Source organism: Podarcis liolepis (genome assembly GCF_965112155.1).
Source record: "Podarcis liolepis genome assembly, chromosome: 8".
NCBI classification, from domain to species: Eukaryota; Metazoa; Chordata; class Lepidosauria; order Squamata; family Lacertidae; genus Podarcis; species Podarcis liolepis.
Genome location: NC_139560.1, coordinates 87,212,557 through 87,237,075, shown reverse-complemented (window position 1 = coordinate 87,237,075; position 24,519 = coordinate 87,212,557). Strand labels below are relative to the sequence as shown.

The 24,519-nt window shown below is 44.0% G+C and overlaps 1 protein-coding gene across 3 annotated transcripts in view; it reads right to left on the bottom strand.

Annotated features, from left to right (window-relative positions):
- The window catches only part of SLC24A3 (solute carrier family 24 member 3), a 161,105-nt gene that overhangs the window by 39,457 nt on the left and 97,129 nt on the right, over positions 1 to 24,519 (bottom strand). For all 3 annotated transcript variants that reach the window (XM_083519344.1, XM_083519342.1, XM_083519343.1), the window contains exons 3-6: positions 16,929 to 17,005; positions 10,949 to 11,023; positions 9,567 to 9,651; positions 8,015 to 8,118 (exon numbers count right to left, since the gene is read on the bottom strand). In XM_083519344.1, the coding sequence (XP_083375470.1) occupies positions 8,015 to 8,118; positions 9,567 to 9,651; positions 10,949 to 11,023; positions 16,929 to 17,005 (341 nt within the window). The remainder of the gene's footprint in view (positions 1 to 8,014; positions 8,119 to 9,566; positions 9,652 to 10,948; positions 11,024 to 16,928; positions 17,006 to 24,519) is intronic.

Genomic DNA, 24,519 nt, shown 5'->3' with positions numbered 1-24,519 from the left:
CACACCTCGGGGCAAAGCGTAAGGATAGTTTTCTTGCAGGCCAATGGCCCTCAGTGGCCCCATATTGTTCCTCAATGTCCCTAGCTTAGCCAGGTCATTTTGCATAGGCTAGCCTAGAAATTCCTCTGCAGTTTATGGTTCCTCTTCACATCCCAAATAATCAAAATTCTATAATGTCTTAATTTCTAGGGTTTGGCCCTGCCCAGTCTATAACACAGGGTTCAGACTCCTCATTCTGAGGGGAAGAAGCAATGGTTGCCAGCCATTATCTCTGGTTACCAGCCGGTCCTCCCCCAAATCTTCTGGCATGGACAGAAAACTCAGGACAGGGTCAGTCTCACTTTACGTCAACCCCTGGAGACAATCTCTCAGTGCTTCCAAGTGCAAAGGGAGATTGTCTCCCATCAGGCATGAAGTGAGATACCCCTTCTTCCTTCCAGGTTCTTTATGATACACTGGGTCTCTTTATGAAGACAGCCAAAAAAACCAGAAAGAAATATACCACTATCAGAAACAAATTTATGGTCATTGCTGGCAACCTGATGATCACATTTTGACTTGAAGGAAGATTGACTAACTAGATAATTGATTGCTATACTTTGGGAAGCATGTGTCTTCAACTATTTAATGGGGGCACGGTGGTCACTTTTTTCTCGCAGAAAACTCTTGAGGTCTAACCTGCATCATAAGGTAACAAAATCCTGAGGTGGTAGAGTAAGTTGACAACATCTCTTCAACCTTCATCTGGGACAAAAAACACAACCTAACACATCACAGAGAAAGTGTCTATGCTACTCACTCCGTCTTATGTGAATTTTCTACTTATGGGGAGAAAATATGGGAGCATTCAAAAATATGAATCCTTGCCTGCAGTCTCAAGTGGTATAGTCCATCCCATTACTTAAATTCCCCCCTCCTTCTGCCACATGTAGACCAGAACTCCAACTGTAGCTGGTACCAAACAAATTATATGCCACAGTGTGTATGTGGGTGCATGCTCTCTCTCTCTCTCTCTCTCTCTCTCTCTCTCTCTCTCTCACACACACACACACACACACACACACACACGTGCCCATTTATATTTGTATGGTACCAGGATATTTCCAGTCAGACTCACAGTATTTCATTTTAGCAGAAATCCTACATTTGGCAAAAATCCCCAGGGGAAAGACTTCATTCAGTGACCTCACTAACTCCAGTGCAATGCGGCTAATATCAGGTTTGGATTTGGATTTGATATCCCACTTTATCACTACCCTAAGGAGTCTCAAAGCGGCTCACAATCTCCTTTCCCTTCCTCCCCCACAACAAACACTCTGTGAGGTGAGTGGGGCTGAGAGACTTCAGAGAAGTGTGACTGGCCCAAGTCACCCAGCAGCTGCATGTGGAGGAGCGGGGAAGCGAACCCGGTTCCCCAGATTACGTGACTACCGCTCTTAACCACTACACCACACTGGCTCTCTCACACTGGTTGTAGCAGATAACCTCTCAAAAGGTGGCATGATACAAGACTACATTTATGTCCCCTTTTTCTGGAGAAAAACAACAACACCCTGCCCCCTTTACAACATCCAGTACATTAAGTGCACCATAGGCTATAAGCTTTTTCAGGGAGTGCCCTGTACCAAAATGAACACACCCAAAACCATTTGCAGGGGAGGAAGTTCATATAAACAATTATGTTAACAGAGATCAAAGGCTGGGCCAGTGTGAATTACTTTTAGTCAGCAAACCGAATTACTTGTTGTTAGTAAAACTAAAACTTAAAACATTAAGATACATGCAAACCAACTGGGAAAGAAAACCATAATGAAGAATATATAACCTCTTCTATGAACAATAATATTCTCTATGTTGCTGAGGAGCTCATTCTTATACAGTGGTACCCCGAAAGACGAATGCCTCGCAAGACGGAAAACCCGCAAGTCGAAAGGGTTTTCTGTTTTGGAGGCGCTTCGCAAGACGAATTTCCCTATGGGCTTCCATCGCAAGACGAAAGCCCATAGGGAAATGCTGGCGGTCGGGAGCAAAGACTTTCGCCCACAGCCGGCCTTCAGAAGAGGATCTCTTCTGAAGGCCGGCGGGGGGCAAAAGTCTTTGCTCCCCCCCGCCTGCCTTCCCCCCCGCCTGCCCCGGGCGATCTTAAAATGCTGGCGGGCGGGAGCGAAGCGTTCGCTCCCGACCCCCAGCATTTTAAAATCTCCCCGTGTCCCGGGAAGGTTTTAAAATGCTGGGGGTCGGGAGCGAAGCGCTGCCGACCCCCAGCATTTTAAAATCTCCCCGTGTCCCGGGAAGGTTTTAAAATGCTGGGGGTCGGGAGCGCTTCGCTCCCGACCCCCAGCATTTTAAAACGCTGTTCCGAAGGGGGGGGGCGGGAACACCTGCCCCAGCCGCCCCACTTCGGAACGCTGTTCCGAAGCGGGGAGGGGGGGCGGGGACACCTGCCCCAGCCGCCCCACTTCGGAACGCTGTTCCGAAGCGGGGCGGGGGGCGGGAACACCTTCTGAAGGTGGGCAGGGGGCGAAAGTCTTTGTCCCCCCCTGCCTGCCTTCCCAGGGGCTTTTAAATCGCCCCGGACAGCGGAGAAGTCCTCCGCTGTCCGGGGCGATTTTAAAATGCCGCCCGCCAGCATTTTAAGATCGCCCCGGACAGCGGAGAAGCCCTCCGCTGTCCCGGGGTTTTTTAAAATGCTGGGGGTGGGAAGAAAAGCCCTTGTCCCCCCCCCCCAGCCTTCAGAAGAGGTCCGGGGACAGACTGTCCCCGGACCTGGTCTGAAGGCGGTTTCCCTAGGAACGCATTAATTGATTTTCAATGCATTCCTATGGGAAACCGTGCATTGCAAGACGAAAAAACCGCAAGACGAAGAGACTTGCGGAACGAATTAATTTCGTCTTGCGAGGCACCACTGTATATTGGTTGTGCTCAGAGCTTTTCTTCTGGTGTCAGATGCCGGTATGCAGTACCAGCGCCTTTTTTCCAGACAAAAGCACTGGTTATGGAGTAATAAATATAATGGCAAATGGACATGTTTGCCAGATATTCAGGGAGAAGGAAGTGATCCTGGGTGACAAGGCAGAGAGGAAAAGCCAAGCACATCAGGGGGCAAAGTTAGGAAATGACTGCACACTTCCCCTTCCCCTTCCCGCGTGTTGTGGGGCTACCATTTCCCTGCTGGGTCACCCCATTACAATGTGGGTGGAGCTGGGGTCCTGTTATGAGGGTGGGAGGGAGAGGCAGAGGGAGCTGCTCTGATGAGGAGGGCTCTGAGGGGACGGGAGGGAAGTGACTCCAGAGGGGCAGTGGCAGCTTCTGCCTGTTTCCGCCAGGGGACCAAGCTGCTGCTGCTGCTGTTGCGGCAACTACTGCTGCTGCTTTTGCAAGGCCATCTGGTGGCCCTGGGCAGATCCGCGCTCCAGATCGCTGGATGAGCCACAGCAGAGGAGGAGGAGGAGGAGGAGAGTGGATCTTTTGGTGGTGGCTGCTGCTGTTGCTGCAGCTCCTTCCCTCCACCAGCTAGCCAGTCCCCTGGTGCTTTAAGCTTGCCTTTGGCTACCCACCCCTTCCTGGAGAGAAGGGGGAATCTTGGTGGGCGTCCTTGCAGAAGAACCTGCCTAGGGGGCCTGGGGCACGCGATTCTCATCTGAGGAGATTGTGCACCTTCACTGGAGGAGCAACAGCTGCTGCAGCGCCCAGCTGTGTGCCTTTTGGAAAACATCAGCATGCAGGGGAGAGAAACAGACTTTCTCTTTGCAAGAAAAAATTGTGTGTGTGTGAGTGTGTGTGTGTGTGCGCGCAACCTCCCAACCCTTTTCGGATCAGCATTTGAGAAGGAGACAGAGTCGGGTGCAGGAGGCGAGGGGGAACCGCCTCTGCCTGGCTGTCTCCCACCGCAAAAGCATGTTTTTCTCCGTCTTGCCCAGTAGGCATTGTTTTATGATGATGATGCATTGTTTTATTATTACAGACTGAATAATACGGTTGCCATGTGTCCTCTTTTTCCAGGACACGTCCTCTTTTTCAGGGATAAAATTTGAGACAAATTGCATTTATACGCTTTGAATGGCCATCATAGTGTCCTCTTTTTTGCTCTACAAAATATGGCAACCCTCGTATACAAGAAGAATTATAATTTATTACTTCTACCCAATGCTTTTTTCCCCTGGCAGTATTTACTTTAACAACTTCATGGTGAGAACCGGCAACTTTTTTCTAGAAAAAAGGGACTGGTTCTGCTAGATTAGGAACAGGCAATCTAAAACCTGCACAGCACTGGCACACTCACCAAAGCTCATCTCCAACTTGCTAGCCAGCTATTCTAGAGAAAGATGGAACTGACATTTTCTTGGGGAAAACCTTTTGCAGCCTAGTAGATACCAACTGTGGACATTTCACTACCTACTTCTGTGTGGATGATATGTTTGCTTCACAAGGAAACACAGCACGAGATATATGAATGAATTCAGATATTGAGAATAACCTTAGAACAGAGCACTTATTTGTCAAACAAGTGAAAATCTGCAAGGGAAATTTCCTTCCTACACACAGAAGAAGAAAAATGACAGTCTAAGCCTTCACTTCTTATTGACTTTGTCCACTGCCAACTTTAGGAGTAATTATGAACAACTGGTGGTTACTTGGGTGTAATTAACACAATATACTTACCAATTGGTACTTTTGCAACAAGACTGGAGGGTGCCTTCTTATAACAGGCACCACCACAGATACTGTTACTTCATTTTTTGTCTACTAATATTTATTTTAAGAGTGGGAGTATTTCTCTCTTAAACCTCATAGCTCTTTCTGATAAAGAAAGTTAAGGTAATGTAATTAACATCAGTGGCGTAGCGTGGGTTGTCAGCACCCGGAGCAAGGCAAGTAATTTGCGCCCCCTAACCCGTGGATTTGCGCCCCCTAACCCGTGGATTTGCGCCCCCTAACCCTAACCCCCAGATGTTGCGCCCGGTGCGGCCGGCCCCCCCTGCACTCCCCCACGCTACGCCACTGATTAACATCCTATTTCTGTGCCTATTATAGATTACTCCTCCATGAGATTACACCACCACAATTGTAAAATTGCTATTGTGTAATTGCTATGATTAAGCCTGTTTGGCTGTAGCAGCCCAGAAGACAGATACCATATTAGATCAAAAGCCACCTTCCTTGAGCTTTTCTTACCCTTTGTCCTGATTAACATTGCTATGAGTTTTATGTAAGCCTTACATTGTAAGGATTCCACTGCTAGTTAAAACTGCTCTATTAGCTAGTTCTCTGATTTTTTTACCACCCCGCCCCCCACATCAAAACCAAAACATCATTCAGATAGAGCTCTAACCAGAGAGAACTTTACTGGAAGGAAAAACAGTAAATAAGGGTGGAGAGAAACATAATATTTGCAGAGAAGTTACAATGGTACATCACCTACAGCGTGATCTGAGCTTTCTCCTAACTTTGCCCTTTGCCTCACAGATGTTTGTTCTATTAAGTATTGCCCCTTTCCTGCCAGTGATCTCTCAGCCAAGAGGAAAGTGCTATTGTATACCTGTCTACCCAAAAGTAAAACTCTTTAAGATCAATGAGGCTTACTCCCAGGTAAGTGGGTTTAGGATTATAGCCTAAATCCTAAGCACTGCCTCTGGAACTGCTATGGGAGGTGGAAGAGCACACAACAATGTTCAAATGCTAGTAAATTCCAAGCACTCATCAAAGCAAATAAAATGTCTAAGCAGTCCAAGTTGATCTCAGAAGCAGATAGATCCCTTTTGCAAAAAAACATTTGGCACAGTTCCATAAGACATTAGGTGAGATCCCAGGCTCCCATCTCATGCCAGACCCAAGTGAGATTTCTACCTGCCTCTGATCTGCTTGTTATTTGTGAACTTGTAAAATTAAACGATTATATTTTCTTAATGGTAATCAGAATGTACATGTAGTGGTTAGGGCCTATAGGAAGAAAACAGTTTCACACTTCCTTTATGGGACCCCTCTACAGAAAACAGATTTTAACAGCAAAGTTCTGGCAGTGGCGTAGCGTGGGGGGTGCCAGGGGTGCCAGCCGCACCGGGCACAACTTCTGGGGGGGGCGCGCTCGCTGCCTCCGGAGTCGCCGAAGAGCCTCGGGCGCAGGCTGTAGCTGGCAGCGGCTCTCAGCGCTCGCCGCGGTCCCCGCGCGTCAGGGCCACGGAGGGCGCGCCAGGCAGCCCCTCCTCACCAACGGGCAGCGTTCGCCTGCGGGGCTCGGCCAGCGCGCTGGGCTGGCCGCGTGGAGTCGCTGAGGAGCCGCCGCCTGCCATGCCGCCCTGGCTGCTTCAACCGCGTCCGACAGCCGGCTCGAGGCTCCTTCCGGCCGGGTCTCCCGACGGGGCTCTGCAGGCGGAGGCTCCGGCACCAAGCGCCACGCCGCCCAGGCTCGGGTCGCTGTCTGGACGCGCGCAGCCCGCCAAACGCGCCATCGGCGGCGCTCTAGTGCCTGCGCGCCAAGACCGCCTACCCGCCCCGACGGCCCCCCCCACGCCGGAGGCCGGCCGACGCACTGGCCCCAGAGCCGCCCCCTCCCCGCGCCAGAAAGAAGCCCCCTCCCCGCGCCAGAAAGAAGCCGCGTCGGGACTAGCCGGGCCGGGGAGGGAGACCGAGGCTGCACCGCGACGCCCAAAGACGCGCGTCTTGGTGTATTAATGACCATGGTTAGGTGTTAGGGGGCGCAAATTACTTGCCTTGCCCCGGGTGCTGATAACCCACGCTACGCCGCTGAGTTCTGGCATTCTGGCTATATGTGCTGAGCTAGGTCAACATCTCTTAGAATCTAGGGGTTGGATCATGACTTTAAATACTGGTTAAAAATTCATTTTAGTACATACTCAGAAAGCATATTAACTTATTTATTGAAAGATTCACATATTTTTCATGGTTTTCTGCAATTACTTTTAAACTCAAACAAACAGGGATTGCAATAGACTCTTTCCTCTTACTGGATGAGTCACATACTCATCCAGTATGTATGTAAATTCAGTATGTAAAATCCAGTATGTATGTAAATTCAAAAAATTTATCCCACTCAGCCCTCCGTATGCCTATCTGCTTACTTGGGTTTACAGCCTTGTCATGGAATGATGGCCAATATTTTTATAATTTAGATACCCCTTTGCATCTTAGAGCTTTTATGTTAGCTGGTTTAAATGAACTGTCTAGAAGGTTCAAAAAAATACCCTTCCAGAATAGACTTTGCCCCTGTGGTATGAACACGCCAGATACAATATATCATATAATTTTGGACTGCTCTCTCTTCATTCAACACTCTTCACAGAGACTTAACTGGTGATTCCTTTGAAGCTCCAAATATCTACTTGCAAAGAATCTGTAATCCAATATCTGATGAAGGATGATATTCCCGAAACTACTGAGGTTGTTTCAGGATACAAAATTGAGATTCTTAAAAGTCAATTTTGAAACTTCTTAATCTTACCTAATGATGGCTACTGAGTCTTTTATATGTTTTGTGTGCTTAATATTTCTGGACTATTAATTTTTTATTGGACTATTTTTAATGGTCTGAATTATGCAAATAAAGGCTGAATAAATGATTGAATGAAAAGTATTTGTTGAAATGCATAAAAATGAATTTGTAAGCAGGAAACTTTTATTAATACTGGGGAAGGGGAGTGACTTCTAAGGAAACACAGAAAGGGTCCCGAGATAAAACATAAAGGTATATTGACTACTTTGTGGGACCTACAGTTGAATCCTACTTTGAACTGATTATGAAAATGCAATTCCACAAACAGTGTTTAAGGCCTCTAGGGTGGAAGCAATATTAATTAGTTCATTGTGCTACAGAGATAAATAAAACTGAGCTATCTTACATGTTTGCTACATCAATGGTATAAGAAATGCAATGAACTCTTGTGAAATGTTATATAAATAGAGGCAAGCAGGAGATTTCCATACTGATTGTGCAGCAGTTTGTAAAATGGTGGCCACTACTCAAGGGGGAGGAGGAAATTTAGTCATATTCTCTTACCTGCCCTGCAAAGAGGCCACAAACCCCAATTATACAGAGTATGTTGAAGACAGCAGAGCCAACGATGGTCCCAACACCCACGTCTCCTTTCGTGATAAACACACCTGAAGGAAGAAAATAATTCCTGTGTCGCTCAGAATGAACAGGCAGGATTTTCCTCCGCAAACCAGAACAAGTGGCACTATTCAAGAAGACTGCTGGGATTAAGGAGAAAATACCAGAGCATATTTTCTAAAACTGAGAGAAGCAGAGAAAATGTGTGTAATAAAAAGATTGCTTAAGGTGTTTTCAGCACGATCAACTAGCTGAACAGTCAAATTCATTATAGTATGGAAAAGGAAACAAGTGCAAAGGTTTCTCATCATCTGGTTAGCAGTACATGCAGGTCTGATCAACGCATGTTAGAATGAGATGGTAGAATGAGCTGTTCCACTTCAGGTGGAGGAGACACCATTTTTGAACGCTTCACTAAGCAAGTAAGAGGAAGAGAGAGAGAGAGAGAGAGAGAGACAGACAGACAGACAGACAGAGAGAAATACTGCCTGTTTGCAGCTGTGCTGGTTTTCTACTTGCAGGGATCTCGCTCTCTCTCTCCACCACAGCAGTCTTAAATGGCACAGGCATTCTACCACTTTAGAACTTGCCCACCATGTAGCACCTCATACAAGACCAAGTCTTACTTGAATGCCCTGAGCTGTTAGAAAAAGCTTTCTCAGATTTTGCTGCTGTCTGGTATTTGGGGGGCAATGTGCATAGGATTCCAATACACATTGGGGTAGAAATTTGGGGTGGGAAAATCCTTGTTTAAAGTCAAATGGCCCGTGCTCAGGAGTTCCTTCTGCATGGTTAGCACTGCATGAAGAGCCTTTGGGGGAAAGTTGGTAGAGGGGAAGGCTGTAGGGCCTGCACGGGCTGCCTCTGTGAGCTGGAAATAGGGGTAAACAGACCTGCTAATTTTGGTTCTCCCTGTTTCCCATTTCCCCAATCTTAAATTAAGTTCTCTACATTTTCTACATTTCTGCAGCAGTTTGTGATCATGAAAATTCTTCAGCTTGTCTCTCAAGAAACACATTTTTGCATGCAGCTTTGACAAATGTACACATTTCCAAAAGCTATTTCTGCTAATGTAATGCATTTTTGTATGTTATTCATTTTTATGCACACACTACTAGTTGTAGATTGAGCCATTCTTCACATCTCTTTCTGCATGGCACATGACAACAGGGATGCCATTCAAAAGCATATTGTTTTGTACTTACTAAGAACACACAGGTGGGAAAATTCCCAACAAACATAATATTTTCCTGGGTAGTCATCCCAGGAAGATCATCCTGGGATGTTGTTGTTGGCACTGGGCCAATCTTCCAGCAACATCCATTCCATCCTTCTGCCAATGGCTAAGGTTAACCTTATGGATTTGGTCTTCTACCCAAAAGCTGGGTGTGCATATCTATCCCCCATCATCTTTGTGGGAAAGATAAGGCACAAAACTATTAAAAAGCTGCATTTACTTTCACAGTTACAGCAAGAAAGAAGCGGAAGATTTAGTTACCTATGACAGATGTAAACAGTTCTGGAGCCGAGCTGCCGGCTGCCATGAAGGTTGCCCCTGCCACATCTTCGCTCAGGTGCAGGCGCTGTGTGAGAAGAGAAAAGTCTCTTATCAGAAGCAAAATATAACACGTCCCCAGGCTATTAGTGTTTCAGAACTCAGGATTCATGGTCGTCCCAACATCCTCCCCAGGCAGAATAGTATCAAACGTGTGATATTTTACTGTATTTTTGGTTTCTATGGAAGCCGCCCAGAGTGGCTGGGGAGGCCCAGCCAGATGGGCGGGGTATAAATAAATTATTATTATTATTATTATTATTATTATTATTATTATTATTATTATTATTAGCAATTCAGTAGGAGCTGCAGCAGAATCCTTTCCCCAAAGTATTACCTCCAGTGTCACTCTAACACAGGAGGATGTTGGAGGTGCGCAAGGGGCCTGCAGCAGAACTCTTTAGGGATGCCATTTATCTTTCTGATAGTTTGGGAGCACTGTCCCGGCTACTCCATGGTTTCATCCTAAGCTCCTCCAGGGACACACAGTTTTTTTTACAACTTTACTCTTGTCTGTGTCTTTTAAATGGGACATTAGCACAACTGTTTCTCTAGCAGCTTTCTACTGATGTTCAAAATAATTAGCTGTCAGCTGCTGCCTGAACTTGAGAAATTATTTATATTATTTTTAAATTATCATTATCAATTACTTGACTGCTGGTAAGAGGAATTATCAGCCTGTCCCATTTGATTTTCCATGTATAAATGTCACATTATTTCATACTTACAATGTTATAAATGATTTCAGATATCAAAACTTTACACACTTAAGTTAATGTTTCTCAGGCTTGGAATTTTAATAACAAGCTTTTCATGTTTCAGTTTTATTTTGTATGATTTTTACCTTAAATTTGTGATAGCTCAAGCTCAATAAAAAACATCAAATAAGAGTAGATTTTTATTTTTACCTCTAACAGGTAAGATCAAGTAGTCCTCCTGCTGATCCACACCAGTCACTTAAAGCTCATTCAACACACTTTTAAAGCACATGACTTAGTACTTGATTCATATGCTGCCGGGTTGGCAGTGGCCTTAAATCAACTTGCTACAGTTGTTCATGAAAGCTATACCAATCACAGCGATATTTTTCTAGAAAAAGAGGTGCCAGAGATCACCATGAACGTCTCCCTTGTTCTCTTCGCATGGCAATGGAGCCCACCTGAGAGGAGCTGTACATGAGCTCCAGCACATTCCAGCTGAAAAAAGACCTGGCTATGCCCATAGAAATGAAGTGTGTAAAACTGATGGGACGTAAACAAAGGTTACAGTTCTGGTTTGGTAATTTCATTAACAAATATGAGTAAGTAGCATCAACATAGACTTACTTCACAAATCTTTTCCAACGAAGGGACAAAGAAATCATCACAGACAATAGCCAAAGCATAGAACATGTAGACAGCCTGCAGGAACAGAAAGCATTGTGTTTACAAGGCACCAGTTAAAACAGGATACTGTCATAATTTAATTATTTTAAAAGAGTTAAGAATACATTATGTATACTGGTTTGAAAAGACATCAAAGATATACCACAGAATTAAATTGGTGTAATAGTCAACCCTGCTGCCTAGGGAACCCTAGAAACTGCAGTGTGTGTGGGGGGGGGATGTCTTTAGCAGATAAATCTTAGTACTCATCCTAGCCCCTACTCATCCCTAAGACACATCCCTACCCAGAAAATAGGGTGAGCCTGTAACAAGAATTAAAGTATTTACCATCACAAAAGAATGGCCAGGCTGCCCAGTAAAGCAACCAGTGACCAATATCAAGTGTCCTGGCAAACAGAATTTCTGCTGGAGACCGCCTCTTTCTGTGATGTATGTATGATGTTTTGGGGGTGGTCTCGAGCTACAGGGTGGAAAATTTCAAAAGTCTATATAAGAGCTTGCACACCAGTGTTCTGGGTTCCTCTCCTCCCTCCCTGTGTGGGAGACCCTGTTGCAACAGTTTAATAAAGATCAGGCTTGTTAGCTGCTTTGCTTCTCAATATTCTCTGGTTGGCCTCTGTTATTTTCTCCTACCGATAAGGAATCTACTTAAGGACTCGATACAGGCTCCTGGATACCCCATAAAAGAAAAGGAGCAGTTTTTTCTTATAACAAAAGGAAAAAATGGCATCAATCCATGGGAAACAAGCCACAACTCCCTTTCATTTCAGTGGTGCTTGTACAGAACTTCCTGGTGGATTCTGAGTCACAGATGTCTGTTTCTTTGCCTGCTGCCCTTATCAGCACCTAAAATCCACTCTCTGTGGAGCCTCATCATCTTGCCTCCTGAGAGGGCTGCCTCTGGATTGCTGGGATAGCTCAGTCAGTAAAGCATATGACTCTTAATCTCAGGGTTGTGGGTTTGAGCCCCATGTTGGGCGAAAGATTCGTACATTGAAGGAGGTTGGACTAGATGGCTCTCCTGGTCTCTTCAAACTCTACATTTCCATGGCCCTTTTTCACTGAATATATGTCGGCTCTAGAAAACTTATGCCAGTCAAATGTTCCGGTTATTCCTAAACAAATGTAGTTTTCATGTGGGAGGTTTGCAAAATTTGGAGCTTGATTTTGATTTTCAAGGGAGGTTTCTATGAAGGTGAATGATCTAGAGTTTCCATGTCTCCTGGCATGGTAGCTTAAGGGTAGTGCCAGGCAGATCAGAAGGTGGCCTGGTGGGATACAGATGTGTTCTATGATATCACCTGCCAGTTAGGGGAAGAGCCTGATTGTGTCTGCAGGATGGAGCCAGGCAAGCATGGAATAGAAAAAGCTTTCATCAGGTCAGGCAGAAAATAAGTGCACCATCTTGATACTGCCCTCACCCTGGGATTTCACTTATTTGTCCTAGAAACCTGAGGCTCCAGGTTAAGCATGGGGGACCCGGCAACCCCTCCCCATTTTTTGTTATGTTCAGTCAAGAATCCAGAAGATGTGATGTCTAAGCAAAACAAACTTTTCAGTCAGTTATTTCCTCTTTTACAAGCCAATAATAGTGCCAGGTTAAAATGTTCCATTACAAAATCTAGCACCTAATAACCAGTGAACTTGATCATGTTCGCAGCCACATTGTGATGACTTTCCAGTTTCCTCAAACCACTAAAAGTCCTGTGATTGGCATAGGTCCCTACCTAGTCTATTATCATTGAAAAGGTCTGTTACTACGAGGAGATGCTGGTCACTAAATACATACAATTACAGAGCCAAATCAAATATACAGAAACATCATACAGTAGAGTCCTTTCTGGGCTGGAACACTTCAAATGGGAGAATATTTCAAAAACGAAACCCAGCATATGGAAAGCTAAACTGCAACTTTTCCATGTGACAAATGGTTCTAGCAAGTGCCATTGCAGAGTTTCATCTGCATTTGGTAGATTGCCTCGTGCAAGCTGAATATCACAACTGGATCAGAAACGCATGTGGGGAGCCACTGCTAAAAATAAGCAGCAAGGATTACAATTTCCACGAAAAGGTTAATCACTTCCAGTTAAACAAGGAATTACTGGCTGAGGTATTCTTAGTCAAATGACTCTTGGGAGGCCAAGCCTGGTTCCCAACTCAGAGGTTGAAAGGGGAGTGTGGAGGGGATGGCAGATGACAGAAATATCATGTGCTGGGCATTGGGGGTGGGGGCCTTAGGCCCCTCCTCACTTTTCAAGGCAGACATCTCCACACATAAAAACCCAAATGAGTTGTGGATTACAGGACAAAACTATGTAATCTTGTACTATGATAGGTTTCTAGTCTTGTTTTGAGTACTGAACAAGTATATCTAGCTAAAAAAGTACTGCACACAAGATCTTGTTAGAAATCCAAGTGTATCACAACCTCGGCTTGGGAGATTTGAGTGGGAAACAGAAAGCTGGAATGCAGCAATGAGAAAACGTTGATCTGCCGATTGAACAAAGGAAGAAAAGCAGGGTCTGGAGCAGGGGTGGGAAACTGGTGGTCCTCCACATGTTGTTGGACCCCATGCCTGACCATTGGCCATGCTGGCTGGATCTGATAGGAGCTGAAGTCCTCAACACCTAGAGAGGACCCCACCCCTCCTCTGCGTCTGAGAAGCCTGAGCTGCTTGCAGACCATACTAACTCACCAGACTCTCCCAACTTAAAGCCATCAAGTTTCCAGTTTAAGCTATGGAGTGCCTGATAACAAACTCAACATCTGATGTCCTCAAAGTAGGTAAAAACAGTGTGCTATTAAAGGGCCAAGCCAATGTGAAGCAGTGCTAGCCCTGACAGGGGATTGGCACATAGCTTTTATAAAAAGGTAAAGGTAAAGGACCCCTGACAGTTAAGTCCAGTCGTGGCCGACTCTGGGGTTGTGGCACTTATCTCGCTTTATTGGCCGAGGGAGCTGGCGTACAGCTTCTGGGTCATGTGGCCAGCATGACTAGGCCGCTTCTGGCGAACCAGAGCAGCGCACGGAAACGCCGTTTACCTTCCCGCCAGAGCGATACCTATTTATCTATTTGCACTTTGACGTGCTTTCAAACTGCTAGGTTGGCAGGAGCAGGGACTGAACAACTGGAGCTCACCCCGTCGCGGGGATTCGAACCGCTGACCTTCCGATCGGCAAGCCCTAGGCTCATTGTTTTAGACCACAGCGCCACCCACGTTCATATGGAGACACAAATAACATTAAGAGTAGGTGTTTTAATACAGCACTTCACTGTCACAGAAATACTAATGTAAGCATCCAAGCATGAAAATGTCAAGCAAGGATACTCTGCAAACACAACCTTTTATTCCAGAAAACAAAACATCTCAACACAACACAACCCTATAAAGACACTAGAGATAAGCAAGGAATTAATTAATGGTCTATTGGTTAGAACTGAATTCTCATAATTTCAACAGCCTAACAGTAGAGAAAACTTTCAAATTAGCTGAATAACTCATCCCATAAAAACTCATATCAGTTTCTCTTCAGTGACACAAAAGAAAGACTAATGGCAAGAAAGCTCATTACTTCTTTCGGCATTTTAAAACTGATTTTAATTTAGATGGAAGGTCGGAGCACATCTTGCACACAAGTCTATTAAGCTCTCTGCCCCATGTATAATTTCCCCAATGTTTCACCCAAGGTGAAGGCGGCATTCACATGGTTCTTCATACATTGTGACCACATCAGTTATGCTAAAGGGAAGGGATCACGGTTTATTTAGTTGCAGACAACATGTTTTGTACCCAATTATATAAACTCAAAAATGATTAATTTAATTAAAGAGAGTTATTCAATTCAAATAATGTATGTCCTATTTCTGACAATGAGAACATAAATGAATTAATAGCGTTATCAGTTTATAGTGTTATCTGAGATGTCTCTTTAAAGGAAAAGACGTATGGCAACTGAAGCGTACATCCATATGGTCAGAGTTGTGTTGCTTATTGGTATGATAATTATTTTCTGCAACAACATAAGTTTTAGAAGTTGTGTATAACATCTTAAGCACTGGTAGCCACGTCTATGTAAATTATTTGGCTGATTATTTGGGGGCTTTGCTTGCCTGGTCTGAAGATAAGCAGCTGTACTCTCAAGGAGCTAGCTAGTTACAGAAAGCAAGCTGCTCCTCGTGAACAGAAGAGAAATACGCAGAAGAGAAAAAGACCCGTGATATGAGTTGCACCTACACTCAGGAAACAGTGGCCTGCCATTTCAGTGGCCAGGCTGTTAATGGGGAGACGGAGGTTTGATCCTGGCCCAACTGCATTGGCCGCCAGGTAGTTTCTGGGCTCAATTAAAAGTACAGGTTTTGACCTATAAAGTCTTATGTGACTCATGACCACAAAACCTTAAGCGATCGTGTCTCCCCACGTGAATCTACCCAAATTCATCATCTGGGGCCCTTCTTTGTGAGGGAGGTGTAGAAGATGGTGACACAAGATCAGGCCTTCTCCGTGGTGACTCCCTGGCTGGAATGCTCTCCCCAGAGAGATGTGCCTGGTGCCATCACTGTCAACTTTCAGATGACAAGTGTAGACTCTCCAAGCGTCCCTATTTTCCAGGGACAGTCCCAAATTGACAGAAGCCCCCGGTTTCCAATTTGATCCTGGAATGTCATGCTTTTCCTTGTGACGTCCCTATTTTTATTAGAGAAATATTGGAGGGTATGCAAGTGGAGACTTTTTACTCAGGCATTTCACTTTACTAATTGATTGATTGATTGATTATTTATTTAGTGCCCTTCGTCTGCAGATCTCAGGAAGGTTCACAACATAATCAAGGTAGGGTGTGCCATTTTTAATGTTATTGTAAGTGGAGAACTTTTACTTAATAATGGTTTTTAACCTTTCAGTGGTACTTTAAATGTGGTATTTTATGCTTTTTTAAAGAGGTGGAGAGGGGGTTGCAGTCAGTGACAAATAAATATAAGAAATAAAAGTAAATAAATAGTGCCTGGCTGCAATAGCACTCTCCTCATTTGTTGTTTCCTTAGGCTGGTGCCAACATAGTCATGAAAAAGACCACAGCTGCAAAGTGGCCATGAGCTCCTCTCTGGGAGCCTGCAAGGCTAGTCCATTTGTGCTCAGCCAAGGTTTGGCTCAGCTTAGCATGACATGAAAACTGAGTCACTGATTCAGTCAAGTTCTCTTGGGGTCCATTCAAAAAGGATTCAAAGAGAGTCAGTGATTCTGTAAACTACAAACCCTGAATACGCTGGCATAAATGACAAGTGAATCAGTGCAAAGGAAGACAAGAACACCTTCCTACAAGGAATTTCTGGTGAGAAATGACTAAATGGCTAAATATATATTTAAAAACCCCTGTTGTGGTAGCAGGCACGCCAGGTTGGACATGGAGGGGGGCTGTCACATGCGCATGACGACATCACATGTGTGACACCCCGCCCCCATCAGGCCACGCTTGCAGGGTCACTCTGGCAATCCCAGCGGGTGGCGGGGAGGGCAAAAGTCACCCTCCAAGCCTCCCGCCCATCCCAGCGCTCAGGCAATTGCAGAGGGCGCCAGAGCTTGCCCAGGGAAGCGGGGGATGGCAGCCACTACAATATTGAGGGGGGCAATGCCCCCTGCTCAAAATATTGAGGGAGCTGAAGCCCCTTATGCCCCATATACCCAGCACCACTGTGTGGTGGCCATAGATCTTCACTTGCTGCTGAACATTTAAAGTATTTTAAATATTTATAAGGCATTTTTTAGGCCGGTGGTGTCTACAGATTGGCATTATTAATAATTGTTCCTTCTGACGTTATCTTTCAATTATAATTTGTATGTTGTAATGTGTTTTTTTTAATGTTGTAAGATATTTTTTTTAAAAAAAATAAACATAATATGCATATAGGCAAATAGTGACTCACACAGAAGGCGTGCAAAACGACTGCTCCATGCCGCCGGTTCTCATTTGTGAAGATGTCATTAGGGAATTCATTGAGAGCTAGGAAGGAAAAAGCAAAGAATCAAGCAAATGGAAACATTCATTTACTTCATAGTAAAGATACTTTAATTAAACAAGCCAAGTGCTTCTGTAGGCTGACAATCCTGGCATTTTCCTGCCATGGAAACTATCATACTGTTCATGTTACTTTCAAATTACTTCATTTTAAGCCTTTTTTGGGTAAACGTTTATTGGGGAATTTGATGCTACATTAATTGTAACAGTATGTGTCATCAAGTTGCCTTGGGCACAGCCAACAAATTCTAAACACAGTGTTCTGTTCTGTAATCTTCAGAGTTGTACTACTGGACATAATTATAAGAGCACTTTCTAAACACATAATTAGATTATGATATTAAAACTGTAGCTGTAGCCAAGACAATACATTCTTAGGAACCTTACTGTTTTTATGCTTATGATTCCTCACATGATTTGAACAATGGCTAGACTACACTGTCTTGTTGCTTTAAGTCTGCCCCAATGAGCACCGATATGAGAACTTGTTTCCAGGAACTCCGAAATAGTGGTGGTGAGCATAAGGAGAGAAGGGTTGACTGCACTGCTTGGTCATCACTGCTGAAGTGGCAACTGAGGATGTGCAGCCTGCTTTTACCAAAGGCCGTCACTCGGTGCCTGTGTTTGGCTAGTTTGGCAATAATGCTTGGACATGATGAGGAGACCCCAGTCACAGCATACTGGTGTTATGAGCCTTGGCACTGCTAGCCACTACCCAGGAGCAAGACCTGCAATGCGTAGCCCTGCCTCCTCGCTTGTTTTGCCACATGATGCCCAGTGCCTACCTACTTTTTAAAATAACTTTTTATTGGGTTTTATAAACAAGGATCATAGGCATAATAAATGATACAAATAAATAGACCAAGTACAAATAAATAGATACAAGTAAATAGACCAATAGCACAATAAATTTGCAGTAATAACTACAACATATAGTTCATTATTAGTGCTCAATGTATAAGTTCTTGGTTTGTGAATTGGTTTAAACAAAAAGAAAGGGAAAGGAGCCCCTGGGGTTGTGCTTAGATTAAGTCTGAATATTAGTCAGTTACGCATGAAACAACATAAGGTGTTGGTATATTCGAATGTGGGGTGTGAAGATAGTAATCTATGTTTACATTTAAATTTTTATCAACCAGACTGAGTCAACTGCTGATGTGTTCCTTTTTGTGGAATATTGGCATATGTTAATAAATCAAACCACACCAGGGTACATCCATATTTCTTGATCGGTCTGTGTGTCAGCTATAGTTAATTTGCTAATCTCTCAAGGTGGACTGTTTTCCCAACTGTTTTGTACCAATTGTCCATCATTGTGCCAGAAAGGTCTTTCCCATATATGGTTATGCTGCATCTTGCTGCTTGTAATAAATAACTTATTAATTATTTATTTATTATGTAAATCCAGATTGTTGTCTTGAAAAATATTTAATACAGTGGTACCTCCGGTTACGAACTTAATTCACTCTGGAGGTCCGTTCGTAACCGGAAACCGTTCTTCACATGAGGCGTGCTTTCGCTAATGGCGCCTCCCGCTGCTGCCACGCCGCCAGTGTGCGACTTCCGCTCACATCCCAGGGCAAAGTTCACAGCCCGGAGCAACTACTTCCAGGTTAGTGGAGCTTGTTACCCAAAGCGTTCGTAAGGGGGACGGTACGTAACATGAGGTTCCACTGTAAAGCTAATTCTGGTTTGACTTCCAATTGTTGTTTTGTTATTTTATTAATTTTTTGGAATATCAAATTCTTTTTAAGCATTTTTCAGGTTTTTTTATTCTTTTTCAATCATCTCATGTCATATCTCAATACTTCCCAGCCTATCCCTCCTTGCCATCCTAGTTGATCTTTATTAAGCTGCATATCCTTTTGTTCCACCCAATTACATTCTACTTGGATTCCTAGTTGTTGTTTCCTGCTGCACGTAAGTCAATCCCTTCTTGCAAGTTTAACTTTTCTACCTCTTTATACACTTTCCAAAGTATTCCCACTCCTCCCTTATCCATGACTCATCTTGATTTATCTTTGCTGTCATGGTACCTAACTTCACATCAACTTATTTTGCCATTGCTCTTTTGCTGGGATTTCTTTTTCCTTCCATCTCTGCACATAGACTATTCTGGCTAACGTATAGGAAGAGACAGAGCATCTTCTTCAAGATGCCACCATTTATTATACCTAGTAAGAAGGCCTCTGCTGCTGTTGTTGTTGTTGTTGGTTTTTTGGGGGGGGGATGTAAATATAAACATATTTTTTTAGTTCTACATAAATCATTTCCCAAAATTATTTGGCCTGCTTACATGACCACCACATATGCATAAAAGTCCCCTCTCATCTAGCGGTATTTCCAACACATTTTGGATCCTTTTTTGTACATCTTTACAATCTTGCTTGGGGTTAGGTACCACCTATACATTGTTTTTTGCATATTTTCCTTTATAGCAAAACAGGTCGAGACATTCATTTTTGTCTACCATAGTTTCTCCCACACCGTCATTTCTGTGATGTAGCCTGTATCAATTGCCCATTGAATCACTGGTGCCTTTTTCATTTCATCTTCTGTCTGCCATTCCAGCAGAAATTTATAAATTTTGGAGATCAATTTTTCATTATTTCATAATATCACTCTTTTGTATTCTGAACCTCCTTACATAAATCCTTATTCCTTGTCTTTTTTGAATATCTCATTTAGTTGATAATATTTAAACAAATAGGTGATCCATTCTTGTATCGCTTCTCTTCTTTTTCATCTTGCTTTCCCTTCTTCAATAATTCAATAATTTCAATAATTTCTTTATACGTGCCCCAATTCTTTCTGTCAATCTAGTGGGGTTGGGGAAGAGACAGTGTTTATCTACTCACTCTGCATCATTCATAATTTTATAAGCCACTATCACACCATTCCCCCCCCCCGCCCCACACCAAAATTATAAAAGCCCAAAAAAGCTTTAGCCTTGCTTCAGCTACTGATTTGCTTACATGATTAAAGGATAAACCAGAGGCTTAAGAGAATTGAAACTAAGGGATGTAATCCACTTATTAACTAGGGGCTCCTGGTACGCCTCTATTTCTTCAGCAATAAGAACAGCAGCATCCATTATGATTTGCACCAATTGCCATAGGGATATTTCCCACAGCACACATATAAAGTGTAAACATAATACATGCGTAAACACACTAGTGATGGTTAAGGATTGGTCTGCAGCTTTACTTGAATTAATCTGTTTTGCTCTTCCTGAACTAATGTGCAGTTCAGAAAACAGTCATTCTTTGATTTTTGCACTTCTCTGAATCTTGTGACAGAATTCTCAACTTTAAAAACACACCAAGATGCTTGTAAGATGTGTATTTTAGGTTGTGTGTGTGCAAAAATGCATTTTTTAAAAATAACATATGTAAAAAAACACACCTGTAATTTAGGGTACAGAAATCATATTCAGTAAATCATAGTTGGTAGAAAAATAACGTGGATTATCATGTGGTTTATTGATTACAGATTGATGTAGACACAGGACAGGATGGACTTAAGAATGAATGACGTGGCCTAGAAACAGACTGAACTCTTCATCCCTGGTATATGTATCTGGGAACTCTGGGTGACCTACCCACATCCAGTCAGCAGCATCCATTATCATTTGCACCAAACTTGGGGCTTTGGAGGACCAGCTGGGTGCAGTGCCAAGAAGGCTGCTGCAGGGCAGAGGGAGTGGACAGTCACAAGCAGCACTTCTGCACATTAACTTGAGGTGAACGGAAGCAGCAAGCTGCTGCGATGAAGCAGATTCCAGTGCAACATCCTGGCTTGCACCCGCTAAGATTGCCCCTGGGTGCTTCAGCACCTGTAGCACACAACTGAAGCCCCCCAAATATGGCAGCTGTTTCCTTTCCCAGTACCTAGGGGACAGGTATAGGGTTGTCAAGTCTCAGGCTTAGGGCTTTAACTTTCGTCTCAGGGTTTCCACTTCCAGGGGAAAGAGTATAATTTCAGGGTAAGGGGCCAGGATCAGGGGGGTTGCTCTGGGTCATATCTGTAGATACCAGGCATAATCCTGTAACTCCATGGCTCTTCTCCCTACATTCCAGGATCTATGATGTATCAGGTAGTATAACAGGATGAGGGAGAAAACCTGACACAAACAATAAAATTATTGACATGCTCTAAAATAGGATTCCGCTTCATGGATCACTGCCTTGTCATGGTGAAGGGGCTTGAATAACTCAGAGAAGCTATGTGCTTTGCCGTGCAGGGCCGCCTAAGATGGACAGGTCATAGCCGAGAGTTTAGACTAAATGTGATCCACCTGGAGAAGGAAGTGGCAAACCACTCCAGTATTTTGCCAAGAAAACTCCAAGGACATAAAAAAAGGAAAAGGTTTGAGAAAAAAGTGAGAGTTTCCAAGGCATGCTCTAGTTCATGGGGTCACGGAGAGTCGAACACAACTAAGACGACTAAACAACAACAAAAAATAGGGTTGCCATATTTTGAAAAGCAAAAAAGAGGACACAGAGTTGTAAAGCTGGAAGGGACTCCGAGGGTCATCTAGTCCAATCCCCTTCAATGCAGGAATCTCACCTAAAGCATCCAAAATGCTGCTGCTTGCAGTGGGCCTTACTCGTGAGAGAAGTTCTGAGTTGTACGTCAGGGTCAGAGCTCCACCCTGTCCGCCTCCTAAGTCTGCGGTTTCTAAGCAGCTTGCAGTGTAGATGTGCAGAATGACAGGAGGTTGTGAAAGGGAGGTGGGGAAGCAGAGAGTGGCCCCCAATGCAGGCAAGAGGGAAAGCCAACTACTTGGATCTAGCCTGGGGGGGGGGCAGGGACACAAAGCAAGCCCTATGTACAAGCCAGGACACTTGGATGGGAAAGGTTTAACACTAACACACACACACAGATTGGTGGCAGGGCTTTGCGTGTCAGCAGGCCACTCGCTTGCCTTCTCCTGCCAAGACGGAATACCCAAACCCTGCGGCCCTCGGCGTGTTTGCTTGGAAGTTAAGCACCACGTAAACACGCCAACCCATATGCCACAGGCTGCATGGCTCCAAGTCCTGCCACAAACTTCCTTGTGAGAAAGCATACCTGCCACCCTCTCCCAAGTGCAATTGGGGGACAACTCCAGACCTCCTCGCTTCAGCATGGGGCTCGCACTGCTGCCAACCTTTCTAATACTATCTGACATTTTGTCATATTTAAAAAATGCCCCCAGACAGAAATTTTCATATGAAAAAGAGGGTGGGTCTGGGAAAATCCGGATGTATGGCAACACTATCTCAAAGGATGTGAGCATTTAAAATAACATGACATACATACAATTTGTTAGGAAGCATGGTTTTCCAGTTTGCATTCTTGTGAATCAGCAGCATTCCCATTGGCCACTCGCCTATAAGCTACCTTGTTGGCTTTCAATGTAGTGAAATATAATGCCTTGTGTGTTTTCTTGGTAAGAATTCCAGCTGATAAATACATAACATAAATGGATAATGTGAGGACTGGCATGAAATAGTTTTATATTATAAAAATAATAAAAAATCCATATTATATTTATTATAAAAAAATCTAATGACATATTTAATCAAGCACTGTTACTCTGATGTGTTAAGTGGGGTAGAAAGCACATCAAGGTTGACAGCTGTTTATGTTGTGAACATAGCTTGCAGGCATCCCCTGCAAACTGACTACAAATTGGGAGGTTGATTCTCCCCAAATAACACCAAGTCTGATCCTACCAAGCTGAGATACATGCCATTTTTGATTAGCAGGCACCAGCCCTGCCTATGGATCTCAGCTGCAATATTATTTTATTCTTCTCTTGGCATATTAACTTCCTTAAGGTCTTCATAAATGATTACAATTTAAATAACAATTCTGAAAAAATAATAATTCTACAACAGGGCTGTATACATCTTAACTCTCTATGTGAACTGATGAAATGTTATTGTGCCATTATACTAATATGTATGTCACAGTGGCAGGAGGAAATATGAAGGGAGAGCAATATATTTAAGGAATCTCTGTTAGAAGGATGTTTTCTCTGTGGAGTTCTGGCCATCTAGTGTCAAGTGTGGTGTCATCACTGAGTGACAAAATGAGGTTGTTGTTGTTGTTTTTTTAAAAAATGGGCTCATGAAACTTTTTAGGAGTGACGTGGTGGCTTAGGCGCTTGCAGGTTCTGCGCTGCCAGAAATGGCAGCTTGGGACTTGCGTCGGCCTCTCCCTCAGCCGCCCAACAGATGAGGGGGAGGCGTCGGAGAGGCTCACCCCGCCCCCAGGGGTAACTTGCCCCGCCCCCGGCTGCAGGACACGCCCCCGCACCAGGCACCCAAGCAGCTAGCTACGCCGCTGGCAGTCATGCTGTGTATCCATAGCAGGGACCAGAAGAGGAATGATCACTGGGAGGAGTGCAGAGAGAAGAAACGCCCTGGTGCATCTGCAGCAGCCCAACCAGTCACCTTCATCTGCCCCAGCTGCAACAAAACACATCTCTCCCATATCAGTCTCAGCCATAGCAGACGCTGTAACCTTCCAACAGTTTTACCTTCAACCTCAAAGGTGCACTCCTCCACTGTCTCCCGAGATAGACAGATGCCAACAACAACATTTAAACTGGCAAAAACTGCATTGGTTTCCGATAGTTTGGATGGCTCTGCCATTTGTACACCAGAAGAGATGGCTGCAGTACATGAATTAGAAAGTACAGTGGTACCTCGGGTTACAGACGCTTCAGGTTACAGACTCCGCTAACCCAGAAATAGTACCTCGGGTTAAGAACTTTGCTTCAGGATGAGAACAGAAATCGTGCTCTGGCGGCGTGGCAGCAGCAGGAGGCCCCATTAGCTAAAGTGGTGCTTCAGGTTAAGAACAGTTTCAGGTTAAGAACAGACCTCCGGAACGAATTAAGTACGTAACCAGAGGGAAGATGCCCTCCTGATCTATTTTGATAGTCACCTTAGCTCTGTTTTTAATTAAATTATGAATACAATTCGATACATTATTACCTGAGATTAAGTCCCACTAAACAAAACAGAGCTTACTTCCGAGTATACCTATATACACTTGCATCATAAAACTGAGGGCTAGACACGTACGCATTTGAGCCCTGGATTGCTACAGAGGGCTGTGAATCTGACTCATTTCCCAGTCTATTCACCACTCTCAAAAATAACCACAAACTGCAATGGCACTTATTGCTGTAGATTGTTCTACTGAATAGTTATTTTGGTCAGATTTGCTATTACTCCACATGCAACCCTTCAAAATGCAGTCCTTTAATTACAAGGAAACAGGAAGGGATTTAAGGAACAATGTATTCATATATATCACCCTTGAGGTTCTTACCTCACAGGGTGCATTTGGTCTTGTTTTTCAGTCAATAAAAGCAACTGCAAGCTCATTCGGCTATTTTAATACCTCTGAGATCCGGTCAAAATTGACAAAGTCATAGACATGACGCAGTCTAGCTGTATGTAGCTCTCATTAAGTAAATAAAATTCAAGTTGACTGTTTCT